This window comes from Myxine glutinosa, chromosome 4 (genome assembly GCF_964187855.1).
Source record: "Myxine glutinosa chromosome 4, kmMyxGlut1.1, whole genome shotgun sequence".
NCBI lineage: Eukaryota > Metazoa > Chordata > Myxini > Myxiniformes > Myxinidae > Myxine > Myxine glutinosa.
The window spans coordinates 159,497,006-159,513,818 of record NC_136264.1 but is presented as its reverse complement, the minus strand read 5'-3'; the positions used below and the strand labels follow the sequence as shown (position 1 = coordinate 159,513,818).

At 45.9% G+C, this 16,813-nt stretch overlaps 1 protein-coding gene across 2 annotated transcripts in view; it reads right to left on the bottom strand.

Annotated features, from left to right (window-relative positions):
- Positions 1-16,813, bottom strand: part of LOC137425449 (neurotrypsin-like) — a 105,037-nt gene that overhangs the window by 40,243 nt on the left and 47,981 nt on the right. For both annotated transcript variants that reach the window (XM_068113908.2, XM_068113907.2), the window contains exon 8: positions 16,450-16,566. In XM_068113908.2, the coding sequence (XP_067970009.2) occupies positions 16,450-16,566 (117 nt within the window). The remainder of the gene's footprint in view (positions 1-16,449; positions 16,567-16,813) is intronic.

The window sequence follows — 16,813 nt, the reverse complement described above, 5'->3', positions numbered from 1 at the left end:
ACCTTGTATACTCCAAAAAATAAAAAATCCTTCCTCAACACATGACCAAACCATCTCAACCTGTTTCTCTTCACAGCATCAATCACAGGCTCCATTCCCATCATCTTTTGCAATTCATCATTTGTCTTCCTCTCTCTCAACGATACTCCACACATCCACCGAACCATTCGCATTTCCACCCTTTCCAGCCTTCGTTGCTGCTCTACGTTCATTGCCCATGTCTCGCTCCCATAAATCATAACACTTCTCACACATACAGCATACACCTTTCCCAGCTTCAACGACACTCCCCTCCTCGTCAGCACGCCACTCAGTTCCCGAAACTTCTTCCATGCACATCTCACTCTCGCAACCGTTGCCGAGTCTGATCCACCTTCTCCATTCAGCATATCTCCGAGGTAGCAAACTGTTTTCACACCTTCCAGCTTCACGCCATCTCCAAGATCCAACTCAACATTTCAATCCATCTGCAGCTCCCTCTGTGCACACCTTACACTTGAATGTAGCTGCCACACTGGTTAATGACCCTCTCAGACCACTACATTTTTGATGAACCCACTCAGCGCACATTGTACATTGAATGGAGTTCACTCCGACACCCTTCCTGCACACAGCACACGGACTCTTCCCAGTCCTTTCCACCTCACCACATGCTTTACCACTTGCCATCACCTTCGTCTTTCTGATATTCACCTTCAGACCTTTTGGCTCCATACATTCCTACCACTTGTTCATCTTTTCCTTCAGTCCATCCATACTTTCCGCAATCAACACCAGATCATCTGCATACAACAACTCCCACGGTAAACCCTCCTTTACGTTCCGAGCCAGCACCTCCATCACAGCTACAAATAGTAGTGGACTTAGTATCGACACCTGATGCACTCCCACCTTCACCTCAAACTCACCACTGTTCCCATCCTTCGTCCTTACATCTGTGCGCGCTCTTTTGTACAATGCCATGACTACTCTGATCAACCATTCCTCCACTCCTAACTTCCTCAATGCCCATGTCACTACTTCGCGTGGAACCCTATCGAATGCTTTCTCCAGATCAACAAACCCAAGAAACAACTTCTTCCTCTTCTCCATGTACTTCTCCTGCAACTGCCTTACAATTAAAAGCGCGTCTGTCGTTCCCCTTCCTGGAATAAATCCAAACTGCATTTCGTCAATCTTCACTTTCTTCCTTATCCTCCTCTCCAACACCCTTTCCAATACCTTCATTCCATGAACATGAATAACTGAAGCAGTGTATTGCCAAAATTGAAGAATTGCTTTACAAAAACAACACAAACACATATAAAAATTAATTTCTTTGAAAACTTTAAAATGATGCAGAGATGGGTCAAAATCCCCAAAAAGAAAAAACAAGACACGGATTGTGGCATAACAACTGTATTAAAAACACCATTCTTTCTATAAAACTTGTACATTAGTCGAAGCACTATATGAGCCTCCATACATCTTATCTATACTTTGAACAAATGTTTGTTGTTTGACTTGTATTGAATAGTTTTGGATATACTTCACAACTATTACCCTCCCCATTTGATGTGTTTCTCACTGGTGTGTGTGTGTAGTTGGTCCTTATCTCCATATGTGGGTTTCAGAAGGTGGATGGAATGGAGTCCTTCCAGGTCTCAAAGGCTGTGTGTTCATCCGTAGATTGATGGAGTACTGCTCTCCCCTCTGGGCTGGTGCACCTGCCTCACACCTAGCTCGGCTTCACGCTGTAAAAACCAAAGCTTTCAGAATCATTGGAATCTCCCGCGATGAAGATGATTCTGAGGGCCTTTCACTCACTCACTGCAGGCAGGTTGGTGGTCTTTCTGTCTTCTACTGATTCCTCTCCAGCCCAGCTCTCCCAGCTCTATCTGTGCTCTGTCCCCCAAATATTCCTTCAGGACGAACAAGATCTGCCAGCAACCCTCTTCTGGTGAAACTGCTTCTCGCCGGGTAACCCCCCCCCCCCCCCACCCACCCTTCCCCCCACCACAAGCCCTCTCCCTTCCACAGATCTACCGACGTCCCTGTGCTCTACTGTTGTTGTACTTGTGTGCTTTCCTCTCTCTCCTCCTCTCGTCTCCCACTCCCTTTATTGTATGTTTTATGTGTCCGTGCACGTTTTCGTGTTTAATGTGTTCGCTCTTAGATGAGCCTTGACTCTGTATACTAAAAAAAAAAGTATCCGTGTGTGTGTGTCTGTGTGTGTGTGTGTGTGTGTGTGTGTGTGTGTGTGTGTGATTGTGTGCTGTGCTCAAAAACCAAGCCAGTTGGAAGCTTCCAAAATGAAGAAAGGATGTAGGGTTGCCTTACACAGTGCTGCTACCTATGTAGGCTTTGATATTGTTGCGGATATGAGGATTGTGTTTTTTTATTGTGTTGTATTATATAGTAAATTGTTGTGAATTATGCTTTATTCTGGACCCTCCTACCTCCAGTGTTGTATAAAGGTCAAAGGGCGTTCCCGTAGTTAATTCCATAAAGCATACACGTCAGCCAATCATAGATTTCCCCCTGGTTGATAGTTATATCTTATTATGTGTATTAGGGTAAGGCCTTGTCTTCCATTAAGATGACACTCCATTGCACTGCATTAAATAAGAGTAGATCCCCTTTCATCATTGCCAAGCCTCGATTGCAAATTACATCCCCTCCAAAACCACCATTGAACAAGTGCTCGGGTCGGGGAAGAAAGGCGTGCCCGCCCGTCATCATCAAGGGCGGAGCCAGAGGGTCGCGCGACCAACCAGGGCCGAGGTGAGCACACCGATGGGCGTGTCCTGAAGGCCGGCGGCTTGATCGCCGGAGGCGCTATAAAGGCGCGCGCGCAAGAAGTTGTCGGTGGTCAGTGGTCAGTGGTTGCGTTGAGTTGTCAGTGGTTGTCGGTGGTGAGGAGTTGGTTGGTGGTTGGTGGCTAAAAGTACAGTTGTTGTTGAAGGAGGAAGGGTTGATGAAGAAAGAGAGTGGCGTGGGAGGAGGACGAGTTGAGTGTGGCGTTAAGTGGCAATAAAAGTGGAGCTGAAGAGCCCGGAGTCCCGCACGAAGCGCCCATCCACTCGGGGTGAACAATACGCGCCGCTGCACATGAAGGCTTTCCCGCCAAGAACGCGAGTCGACTCCTGGAGCGGGACCTCGACGCCTGCAGTGGCCTGGGCCTTCCCATTCCTCCTTCCAGCCAATCCACTCTGCAATTCCCCGTGTGAGTCCGTCTTTGTTTGTTCTGTCCTGGGTATTTAATTAAGCTCGTATAAGCTAGCGTTGCACTGTGTCTCTAAAATCTTCTGTAAATTATTTTCTTATCTTTCCTTCTCCTTGGTTATTTTTGGGTGTAAATAGAAATAAATTATATTCGTATTTCCAACCTTTTTGTCTTCTTCTTCTTCACATCCGTGTCGCCTTAGACTTTTCCCTATTGAATATCTGTGGCGCGATCCGGCCAACGTTCGGGGATCGGGTTAATCGTTAGGCCGCGGTGCCATCCGCTCGGCAAACCAACATCCTTATCCGCGGGCCGTAACAATTGGTGTCGGGAGTGGGAACGGACCCGAAGCGCGCTTAACGCGCTCAAAATTACAAGCTGCTGAAATTGTTTTAAAGACAAAACCCAAATTTTGAAATCGCGCCATGGCTGGTCAAGGTGACGGGATGGCGGTGGGAGAGATAGACGGGGTAGAATCGACCCAGGACCTCGGGGAAATGTATGTGGAGGAAAGAGAGGAGGAGAACATTGGCAATGTGGTTGAGGAGGTTTCAAGCGCGCAAAATGGCGCTCTCGCGCACGTGGTATCAGACGCACAAAGTGGCAGCTCGCACGAGCGCGGGGTAGCCGCGCCCGCTGTGCAAATAGGGGGAATTGATGTGCGGGACCTCATGGCACAGATTAATGCAGCCATACTAATGGCAAATATGGGGCTAGAAGCCAAAATGAGAGAAATGGGGGGGCAAAATGGGAGAAATGGGGGGCAAAATGGGAGAAATGGGGGGCCAAATGGGTGAAATGGGGGGCCAAATGGGAGAAATGGGGGAGCGACTAGGAAATCAAATCGGGGGGCTAGAAGCTAAATTTGAGGGGTTAGACAACGGGAAAAAAGAGGTGAAAAATGGGTTAACGGGGGTGGAAAATAGAATGGCTGCCCAGGAGAATCAGATAGAGGGGGTGAAAAATGGGTTAAAGGGGTTAGAAAACACAATGGACGACAAATTGCGGGAAGTAGGGGAGCAATCCGCCCGGGAAATCAAACGGATGGGGTACCAGATAGAGGAGGTGAAAATCGGGTTAGAAGGTAAATTGGATGCTCAGAGGGATGAATTGGGACAGATGAGGGTGGCATCTACAAAGGAGATGGAGGAGGAGATACGACGAGGTGTAAGTGAGGAGGTCTCGGGGGTACGCGAGGAGGTAAAGCGAGGCGAGAAGCGTATGGAAAAAGAGGTGAGAAATGGGACGGCAAAGTTACAAGGGGGCATAGAGGACCTGACGGAGGAGGTGGAACAGCTGACGGTGGGACAGACGGAGTTAGTGGAGCAGGTTCAAAGGAACACTGCGGTACTAGGGGGGTTAAAAGTGACACAAAACGACATTAAAAATGACTTAATAGCGACACAGAGGCAATGTCAGATGGTACGTGAGGGACTGACAACGAGGTTGGACGAGGTGACAGAAGTAATGGAGACGAAGGACCGGGAGGTGAGGACGCACATAGAGACGGTCAAGATAGCCTTAGAGGACGAGATTGAGGAGACGCACCGGGAGATAAAAGAGGTGAAGCAAAAGTTAAAGGAGGTGGAAGAGGGGGTGAGTGAAATTAAGAAGAGACGGACAGAAACTAAGAGAGAAATAAAGGAGGAAGTAATGGAATATGTACAAGGTCGGTGCTCAACTCATGATGTGCTGCTCACTAACCAAATAAAGAGTTTGCAGGTGGCAAAAGAGGTGCGGAGACGAGGTGCCAAGGTGAGTGGCGATATACGTGGAAATGTATATGATGTGAGGGGAGCTTCAGTCGGCTTGGGGGTTGATTTGGATCCGGGTGTTCGTGAGAGGCCGTTGGTGAAGTGTGCGACAGGTACGGTGTGCGAAGGAGGAGGTGTGCGAGAATGTCCGACTCTGGGGTGTGTGAGGAAAAAGTGCATGCAGAGGAGTGTGTGCTGTCGAGAGTGAGTTGGTCGTAGCGCGTGTGCGAGGGGGCACATGGAAGCGCGGAGTGGGGAGTGTTACAGAGGATGTAACGAGAGAGTGTACACCTGTGGTGAGTGTTACGGAGGGAGTAACGAGAGAGTGTGCGCAAGAGGATGCGCGAGAAAGGTGTGTAACGGACAGGTGCATGAGGAAAGAGTGCGCTGTCAAAAGTAAGGGAGAATGCACACCTGTGGTGAGTGTTACAGAGGGTGTAACGGGAGAGTGTGCGCGAGAAAGGTGTGTAACGGACGGGTGCATGAGTACAGAGTACGCTGTCGAGAGTAAGGGTGAGTGCGCGACCGAGTGTGGAGGTAAGAGTAGTAAGAGTGACACGGAGCGTGAGTTGGTTGTGGCAGGTGAGAGAGGATGTACACCTGGAATGGAGGGATGCACACCTGGAATGGTAGAAAGCGTATGGGAATGCACGCTGGAGTTGGTCGTGAGGCACGTGGTTGGGTGTGCAAGTAAGAGCACACCTGTGATTGTCACAGAGGTGACCGAGAAGGGGGCGCGAAGAGGTGTGTTGGTGAGGTGTGCGAACAACGAGTGTGTGCAAAGGTGTGCGGTGGTCAGGTGTGTGACAAAGTCTTTGAGCGAAAGAACGAGTGCAATAGCGAAGTACACGGGGTGTACGGGCAGCGTTGGAGCACCGAGCTCGGTGAGGGTGAAAGGGGTAGCGTATGCGTGTGAGCATGCAGGTGAAGCATCGACGGTAACCGGGTTAGCGGTTAGAACGACGTTTAGCCGAAGCGGGCCCTCGGTGCGCGCCGGGCAGCTTCGCGTGCCGCGAGGACCAGCGGGGATCCGAACCACGGCGGTTTCGAAAGAACCGCCGTCCGCGATCCACGCTGGGCCGCGCTTTGAACGGCCGCGTCCGTGCTCCACTAGGCGGAGCGGGCAGCCCGATAGGAAGGGTCGTCATGGCGACCCCTTTTTGTTGAGGCGTTCCGGCAGGTCGAGATCGGGCCATTGGATGGCTCCGTGCCGAGGTGGTGCGGGGGATCTCGGCCCGGTTAAGCGTCCTTCCCTGCACCGAATGCGGGACGTATCCAGCCGCCGGCACCAAGCAACCCGCATTCATTGCTCGGCTGTACGAAGCCGAGCTTTGGAAGTGAATTGGCGCACCGAGAGGCACTAGTGAGAAGACTGATGACGAGGATAGTGGTTTGGACCCGAAATTGAAAAGCAAAAATTTGATGATTGGCAGTAAGAATTGGCAGATGATGGGTAGTGATTGGCAAATTTTTGATTTGTTGAAATTTGATGTGCAAAATTGGTAGTGGGAGATGCCCGATGTGGTGGGATGGCAACTCTGTCATCCCTCACAGCGGGGGCAAAGGAGCACTAGATATATGGGGTTTATGGCAGTGAAAACTAGCCCGGGAGGGTTAGTATATAATGTGTAGGGACCTAGAAGATGACTTTAGGTAACGTTAAGATTAGGTAGTGACAATGATACCTGTAGTGGGGACGCAGGTAGGTTAGAGTGGATGATAATGACGTGGTATGTGCTTAGTTTAAAGGGAAGACGGGGAGCACTAAGTTAGCAGGGCAACAGGTAGTTTAGATGATGCCGTGTGAGTGTTGGAGGTGTATTTAGAAGCGTATTGTGAAAAGTGTGTGAGGAACAGGTGTGATTGCACAGGTGTGCAACTGAACAGGTGTATGGAGCAGTGTATGAGGGAGTGATGGTGATGTGTGTTGTGTTGACCAAATGGTCCAGGAAGGAAGGAGGGTGCAGGTGGCACCAGGTGTGATTGCACAGGTGTGCAACAACAGGTGTATGGAGAATGGTTGTGTGGAATACATGGAGTGTGGAATACATGGAGTGTGGAATATATGGAGTATTGGAATGGATGGTCGTGGAGTGAGTATGGTGGAAACTATGGAGTGGAGTGGATGGTGCGAAGGTGTGAATGGGGGAAGGATGGACCCCCATCACGAATACCCGGGGAGGGTAGTGTAAGTGTTAGGTAGAGGGTATAGGTAAATTGTGGCTGGATATTGGCATCTGTGGTGTGGGTGAAAGAATGGTATTTGGATGGGTGCATTAGTGTTGTGGAAATGGCTGGGCGTGTAGCCTGTTAGTGTGTGTAGTTGGTTTGGGCACTCCACCACTGTGAGGATGTCGGCCAGGTGAGGCCGCAGGTGGGCTCTGGGAGCCGGTAGCGTTGTTGTGGATGGGGCCCGAGGATCCGGAGGACGGATCCGGGTAGCCCAGTGCCAGAGGGCACCGAGGGGTGACAGAGCCAGGAGGGGCCTTCCCCAGTTAGATAGGTTAGGTAAGGAGCAGGTAAGCTCGGAGGCAACTACAGTGGTGGAGGTGTGCAGGTGGGTAGACCTGCTGGGAGAGCTACACGACCCAGCCCGGAAATTGTGCAAGGGCACAGGGAGTTGAATCGGGGGCGTGAGACCCCAAATTGAGAAGCACCGCAGTTTGGTCAATGGGAATTTGGTTCTTAAAACCCATAGAGTAAGTTGGCCAATGGCTTGGCAGGGAAAGACCCCGGGTAGTGTAAAGTGTGTTAAAGTCATTTAAAAAGTAGTTAGGATGAAGATCTCCTCGCACCATCTACATCCACTCACCTGGGGTGCCGTACCTCCACACCATGCCATGTTTTATTATTTTTATTGTGCAAATGTTTGGATTGTGAGACGCATCATGACGTGGGTGTGACATTGTGCTTGATGTTCCATCTCTGCCTCCTTATGAGGATTGATGATGAATTGGGTGATGGCAAATTTTGGATAGAGGGATTGTGGGAACGAATTTGGTATAGGGGAAATATGGGGAAGACATGACGGTAGCGACGGATTTGTAATGTGTAGATTTTGTACATATGGGGTAAGGGCAAGGGTAGTGTAGGTGACAGGGGGGGTGACGTACGGTAGGGACGAGCTTTCTCACTTCGCTCTCCGTACGCACTTCACTTTGCATTGCCTTGATTGATGTGTACCCTTGTGACCTTACCCCTCGCTCATCTGTCTCCCCCCCTTTGTCTCCCACATGAGGACCTGTGCGCCACTGGGCGCCGAGGGGGCGTGCGTGAGTCCGCCATTGTGCGCCCGGAACTCCCAGAACCAGCTGTCTGCATCGATGCACCACATTATGGACCACATGTCTGTGGCTGAGCACCACTGATGGACCCCATGGGTTGGGCATGGCCCCTCTGCTGGAACCGGCCATGAAGGCCCGAAATCTTGCTGGCGGACCTTGGCCACAGGACACCGATGCCCCACAGGTGAACCATACATAGTCGGCCCCTGTGGGCCATAAATAAATAAAAATGGACACGTTGGGTGCATTTCATTTTATTTCCACCAATAGGCCACCAGCAAAGAAGATGACAACATCAGGAAGAGAGTAATAGCCAGCAGAGGGAGCCGAAGAGCAAGAGACCACCTGCAGGGTTAGGGGTTGTTTGGTTATTTTTATTCAGTGAACAATGATGACTGTGCACCGATTGGTGCTTGAGGGTGTTGGTGCGGTTTGGGTGCTTTCATGGTGCATTGATGCACAGCAGACTGTCTCTCCCCCAGAAAGAACAATCACAGGTCCTGGGTTAGTTTTGTAAATAAAAGCAGAGCCATTGTAAATAATGCTCCCCACCGTAAGTGTATAGTTTGAAGACCATTCCGCAATTCGGTTAGCTGTGGGCGTGAGTCTGTTAGGTAGGGTGCAATGGAGCAGCGGGACATATTTATTTATGTTTTAAAACTGTCGCACTCAGGGCCAGGTTAAAAGTAGAGGGAACTACACCTACGTGTCACACTAAGTTAAAGTTATAGGCCCGGAACGTGCCTAAGAGGAGGAGGGTGCAGTGTTGCGGATATGAGGATTGTGTTTTTTTATTGTGTTGTATTATATAGTAAATTGTTGTGAATTATGCTTTATTCTGGACCCTCCTGCCTCCAGTGTTGTATAAAGGTCAAAGGGCGTTCCCGTAGTTAATTCCATAAAGCATACACGTCAGCCAATCATAGATTTCCCCCTGGTTGATAGTTATATCTTATTATGTGTATTAGGGTAAGGCCTTGTCTTCCATTAAGATGACACTCCATTGCACTGCATTAAATAAGAGTAGATCCCCTTTCATCATTGCCAAGCCTCGATTGCAAATGACATCCCCTCCAAAACCACCATTGAACAAGTGCTCGGGTCGGGGAAGAAAGGCGTGCCCGCCCGTCATCATCAAGGGCAGAGCCAGAGGGTCGCGCGACCAACCAGGGCCGAGGTGAGCACACCGATGGGCGTGTCCTGAAGGCCGGCGGCTTGATCGCCGGAGGCGCTATAAAGGCGCGCGCGCAAGAAGTTGTCGGTGGTCAGTGGTTGCGTTGAGTTGTCAGTGGTTGTCGGTGGTGAGGAGTTGGTTGGTGGTTGGTGGCTAAAAGTACAGTTGTTGTTGAAGGAGGAAGGGTTGATGAAGAAAGAGAGTGGCGTGGGAGGAGGACGAGTTGAGTGTGGCGTTAAGTGGCAATAAAAGTGGAGCTGAAGAGCCCGGAGTCCCGCACGAAGCGCCCATCCGCTCGGGGTGAACAATACGCGCCGCTGCACACGAAGGCTTTCCCGCCAAGAACGCGAGTCGACTCCTGGAGCGGGACCTCGACACCTGCAGTGGCCTGGGCCTTCCCATTCCTCCTTCCAGCCAATCCACTCTGCAATTCCCCGTGTGAGTCCGTCTTTGTTTGTTCTGTCCTGGGTATTTAATTAAGCTCGTATAAGCTAGCGTTGCACTGTGTCTCTAAAATCTTCTGTAAATTATTTTCTTATCTTTCCTTCTCCTTGGTTATTTTTGGGTGTAAATAGAAATAAATTATATTCGTATTTCCAACCTTTTTGTCTTCTTCTTCTTCACATCCGTGTCGCCTTAGTCTTTTCCCTATTGAATATCTGTGGCGCAATCCGGCCAACGTTCGGGGATCGGGTTAATCGGGGTAACTGTTAGGCCGCGGTGCCATCCGCTCGGCAAACCAACATCCTTAACCGCGGGCCGTAACAATATATATATATAATATATATATATATATATATATATATATATATATATGCGTATGTGTATGTACCGTAAAATGGGGTGAATAGGGACAGCAAGGTGAATAGGGACACAAACTGAAAAAAGTTCGGAAACTTTTTTCGCTGAAAATTGATAACCATACTGATTTGTTGATATTTGGGTTGAAAGTGTTCTCTTGTTTTTTAAAAAAGCAACTTATAGTCCCTATTAACCCCATATATGGGTTAAATAGGAATAAATAGGATTTTTTTATGGCTGTCCCTATTCACCCCGTTTTACGGGTGAATAGGGACAATCACTAATACAAAAAAATAATAATCAAGAAATAGGGACAGTTTGGAGAAACTTTTTATCCCATATTTTTTTTCATTGGCACCGTGGTTTATATTATGGGTGCATATTAGGCTGGGCCAAATCAGGGGTGATTCTCAATTTTTCATACTACAAGGTTGTAATTTACCTAAAAGTTGTGGCTGGGTAACAGAAACAAAACCATGAAATTTTTGTTCAAAAATATTGACGTCTTACGGTAAAACAGCCCGTTACCATAGCAACCGTTACAGACGACTCAAAAAATTCTTAAAATCGATGATTTCTCAGGCTGTGTGTGACCCCCAGAGTTGATTCTGGTACCAAAAGATTCAGAATTGAAAGCCAAGGATGATTGGATAGCTTAACAATGTCTGTGACACAATTCAATACAACTTTTATCCCAAAAACTCATTTTTATCTCAAATTTAAGGCATTTGTTTGAAAAAAAAAATGAAAATTTTGCTTTTTAATCATAGGATAATCATTAATCAGAGCTATAGTCAAATTAAATGTACTTTAAATTAACTTTTGTCATTGATTAAGCTTTTTTGTCTCAAATTTAAGGTCTGACATTGAACATTGATAACAAAATAAAAAACCTAGTCCCAATTGTTATCAATGGAGGCCAATGACTTCTTAGTCACAACCTCAGTGGATGTTGCCAGTCCATGCAGCTTCTCCCTGACGCCCTTCACAACCCTGTATAGAGCCTGGAGCTGCGCCTCAGATTTGGGGGCCTTGTTAGTGTTCAAATCTGTGGCGAGTCCAAGTGTCCGCTCTGCTGCGTCATTGACAACTGGGAGTTTGGCCACAACTTCCTTGCCATGACGATAGCTGTCTGAGGTGGGCCACTGTGCAACGGGGAGCTTGACAAAACTGGAGTCAATACCCAAGAGTTCAAACATGCTCCAAGAGTCGTAACCAACAAAGTCTTTGAGGGCTTTACTCCCCAATTGCTGTGAGGCTGGCATCTCCTGTATCATGATATGTGCAGTCCCATGGTACCTGAGCATAGCCCTTCTCATAGTCTGCTTGTCAGATGACGTTCTGTCCGAGAAGAGTGCCAAAGAGACCAATCTCTCTGAGAGGTACCACAAATGGTTTTGTAGCTTCTCTCGGGCCACAGTCACAAAGGACAGAAATTTGGCAGGCCACTTTGTTGGATTCTTTGCGATACTGGCCTCAGCCTTGAGGAGGTTCTTCATCAGGTACATGTCGTTAGATGGTGCATCTGCAGCACTGGTACATGTCGTTAGATGGTGCATCTGCAGCACTGGTACATGTCAACCACGCTTTAGTGTAGAAGACTGACATGAATGCAGCGAGACTGGTTATGTCTTCCAGCTCTTCGGGTGTGTAGATATCTCCCAGCTGCCAACGGAAGAGTGCCACCTTTATAGTGTATAAAGTCTTGCTCATCCAACGGGCGTGGTGGAATGCCCCAGGAGCTTTGATAGTGATGGTCCTCATACCATCAGGGACAGTCCCTCCAAGAAACAGCAGTGTGAGGTGTGCCAGCTCCAGGTAGTCGTGTCGAAGAGTCTCCTTTGTGCTATTGTCCATCCACGTCTGAAGGAAGGTGATGGTGGCATGTACATGGCCAGCCAGCTCTCTCTGTTGAGCAGACACCTCGACCAATGTGTAGTTGCCCTGGTCCAATTCACTCCAAGTGTTGAGCAGTCGCTTGAACAGCTGTTCATTAGGTCCTGTGGTGGGGCCATACACTATTGAGCAAGACGCCCCTCCAACCAATTCGTGGATGTGGTGCCGACACGCCAGTTGCAGAAGACTCCTGCCAAACTCAGTCTCCAGTCTTACTACGACTCCACTCTTGACCCCAGAGTTCACTGCCGTTGTATCGAAGACAATAGCGCCTATCCTTGATGTGTGCAAGAGCGCCTTGAACGCCCTGATGAATGGTTACAGTAACAACCGAAAGCAGGCATTAAAATTAATGATTGTAAGCTGCTTTTGTTAACTTTTTTTTTTATTGAAATGAAGATGGCCAAATTGAAACAACGTTATAACAGTTATAAAAACTGGACAATACAAGGTTGTAAAAGACAATTTAAAGTAAATTTAATCTGATTAATGGTTATCCTATGATTAAAAAGCAAAATTTTCAATTTTTTTCCATAAATATGCTTGAAATTTCAGACAAAAATCAGTTTTTTGGATAAAAGTGGTATTGAATTGTGTCATAGACATTGTTAAGCTATCCAATCATCCTTGGCTTTCAATTCTGCATCTTTTGGTACCAGAATCAACTCTGGGGGTCAAACACAGCTTGAGAAATCGTCAATTTAGGCATTTTTTTGAGTCGTCTGTAACTGTTGCTATGGTAACGGGCTGTCTGACCGTAAAACGTCAATATTTTTGAATTTTTTTTTCATGATTTTGTTCCTGATACTCACTCACAACTTTTAGGTAAATTACATTGAATTAGGAAAATCACCTCCGATTTGGCCCAGCCTAGTGCATATTATGTGCATCCATCTGAGCTTTCAATTTAGCAATAAGTTGGAAACTCAGGATTGTTTCTTGATTTTTTTTGGGGGGGGGATTAGTGACTGTCCCTATTCACCTATAAAACGGGGTGAATAGGGACAGCCATAAAAATCCATATATGGGGTTAATAGGGACTATAAGTTGCTTTTTTAAAAAACAAGAGAACACTTTCAACCCAAATATCAACAAATCAGTATGGTTATCAATTTTCAGCGAAAAAAAGTTGTCCGAACTTTTTTCAGTTTGTGTCCCTATTCACCTTGCTGTCCCTATTCACCCCATTTTACGGTCGTGTGTTGAATTTTGTCATTGTGCAATAATCCATACCATGTTTCTTAACCTTTTGAAATGTGACCCATCCCTACATCTTTTTTAAGTAATCAAAATGTTTTTACTTGTTTAAAAACTTGTGACAATGCATATTGTTAATTTAATTAATGTACCTTGTCAGACTAATTGCTAAGTGAGAATAATTGTTAGATGAGTTGTGCCAACCATTTCGAGCAATCCCTGACCATTATCGGCCATCCAGGACCAACGGGAAGGCCCATGTGACAAGAAACAACGTTCTCGGTGCACAGGACGGCCCATGACCTAGCCTTGTTGTTTGTAGATATCGGAACAAGAAGATAAAATATATGAGAACAAGCTTTACCTATTCCAAAGATGAGATTGTCTGTTGAAGGACAAAAATGAATGGGAAATTAGTTTCATTGATGAGGAGCGCAAGGACTGAAGGGGCAAAACATTGAAGATGTTTGGCTGGGTGAGTTGAACTATTTAAATACATTCAATCTGTGATAATAAAATGCAATGTGTGTCTGTTAGTGTGTGGGCGTCTCCTCCAAAACTCTAAAACCATGAAACCTAGTGGCCCAAAACTTTTCATGCATACTAGGCGACCTCCAAAGGAGTACATAAATGAAAACTGGGTCCTTGGGTGTGTTTAAACACCCCTTTTGAAGATAATTAACCGGCTAATTTAATGAAAACAAAAACAGGCTTTATCCTTGGTCAGTCCGCTATCCCTTGCAGGGGTCTTAAGCTCTTTCAGCCTGCTCAAAAACATCTTGCCTTGTAACAAGCCACAATCGTTTCTGCAAGATTAAGCACTCAAAATTTATGTTTTCATTTTCCTCACACATCATCGAATGTCTGATCTTCATGCCTACGAATCTCTGTGTATATCGCGATTGTATTTTATTTTTATTTATTTATTTTTTATACATGGGCTAAGGCTCGTAATAGAGCTGACTATCTATGTTTATGTGCTATAGTTTTCAAATTAGGAGCTTCGAATGATTTTATGCATTATATGATGAGATTTTCCACAATGACCTCACATGGACTAGTTAAAGTACGGTATATAAGCGAAGTTCTTAGATTTTAAAAAGAGAGCGGGAAATCCAAATAGCATTACAGATTCCATAAAGGCTCCTTTGTACACCACTGTTATATCTGGCCGCGTAGCATATATAGCATCTGAAAATGCCATACAACAAGGCATTCCTTATCAACCAATGTTTGTAAGCCATGGCGATACAAGCGGTGTAATTTACTTTTTATCCTTTATCTTTTTTTTTTTGTCAATTACAAATTGCTATTCAAGCCAATTAAGGTTGTAAAATAAACGAAGTATTATTATACACCACTCCTTTCCTATGCCATCTCCAGGCGCTGCATGACATCATTGCCGGGCACCGTAGGGGGTCCGGCAATGACGTGCGCTGAAAGGGAGTACTCAGTTTTCACCCCGGTTCTTGTTTGTTTTCTTGTTTTCTTCTTTGCATGTTTGTTTGTCCGGGCGATATCTCAGCCATCCTTTGAGCTAGAAAGCTGAAATTTCGACACAATAGTGAGCAAGTGCTTTGGCAAAACAGTATTTTTTTGCTTTTTGATTAATCAATTAATTGATTAGTTACTTCATTATTATCGATTAATTAAGTACTTACTTATTTCCTTTCTCTTCTGGGCATTATCTCAGGCACCTTTTGAGCTCGGAAGAAGATATTTGGACACGACAATGACCAAGTGATTTGGCTGTGAAGGCTATTTTTGATTTATTGATTGATCAATTATTTGATTAATTATTTAATTATTCGATTAATGACGATTAATTTTTTTACAGTTGCAGTTTCGGATGAAACGGTGGTGGTTTAGGTATTCTATTAACCAATTAATTAATTATTTTTATTGTATGATTATTATTTATTTATTTTCACTATTAATCATTTATTTATTTTCTTTCTCATCTGGGCAATATCTCAGGAACCTTTTGAGCTAGGAAGCTAATATTTGGACATGACAGTGACCAAGTGATGTGGCTCTTAAGGATATTTTTGATTTATTGATTAATCGATTAATTATTTATTGATTAATCAATTAATTATTTAATTTTTTCGATTAATGACAATTTACAAAAAGTTACAGCTTTGGATGAAGCACTTGTGGTTTAGGTATGATATTAGCCAATTGATTAAGAAAATATATTATGATCATTATTTATTTATTTTAATTATGCAATTAATCAATCAATTATTGTGCACCTCTCCCACCCAATACGGGCTCTGTGAGCTGCACGGCGGTATTTCGGTGCCCAGGCAATGTCACGCTGGAGGATATTTATTTATTTGGCATGGGGTCGGTGTACTTTGAATGTATCTGTACTTGTTCTTCAACCGTTTCGTTGGAGTTCTTGCTTGAGTGCTTAAGCCACTTGGAGAGTTCTCTACAAAATTCCTTCTCTCCATGTAACTGCAAGTGATGCTTCATCAGGATGAAGATTACCATCAGTTTGGTGAGACCGAGATTGCCGAAGTTCTGAGATTTAAAAAAGAGGACGGGAAATCCATAGAGTATTATGGATTATATAAAGGCTCTGTTGTTACTACTGTTATGTCTGGGCTCTTCAAGCTTATTAGTAATGGAACTGGAACTCATAATGGAACACCTGCTCCCTCCTGCTCCCTCTCCGTCCTCCCCATCCCCATCACCTCCTCCTCCTCTAACCCACCCTCCTCCTCTATCCTACCCTTCTCCTCTACTCTCACCCTCCCCTCTCTCCTGCTTCCCCTTCCACTCCTTTGCTCCTCCCCATCCACTCCCCTTCCTCCAACAACTTCCCCCTTCCTTCCCCACCTCCTCCTCCCCTCTCCCCATGCTTTCCTCACCCCCCTCCTCTCTTAATATTCCTGTCAGCAAAGTAACTGTGCATTGCCTGGCAACGCCAGGTACTTTTGCTAGTTTTTAAATAAACAGGTAATTGGAGAAGCAAAGTTTTCTCAATGAAAAACAAACAAAGTTTTAGTTAAAAATACTTTGTTTCTCAAGTTATTAATATATTTTGCAACAGCATACAGCAAACACATTGAAAGGTTCATTTTCCTTGGAAAGCAAAGCCATGGAGAAGCTGTGAGCGCATATCCATACCGTTTAAAGCAGTGTGCAGCTGTAAGCACCCAACACCTCTCGATGAGGGTGGCTCCACACAGCAGCCGTTTTCCATTCGCAGCCAAGCGCAGGGATGCTTGCCATGGCCAAGTACCCCTGAGATGCACATCTCCCATTAGATCACACACACCCTACTCCCCACCGACAATTTACTGTGCTCTCATTAATTCCCAAAATTTAACAAAGCATTAATAAAGTTATTCCTCCACTCGATTACTTCTCCCCTACCCCAACAGAAGGGAAGATATGTTGTTTTTTCCTTCGTTTCTTTCTTGTCATTTCTTTCCAATAAATTACAATCGCACATCATCCCTTAATTTCTGAGCCAATCCTCTTTCTAATA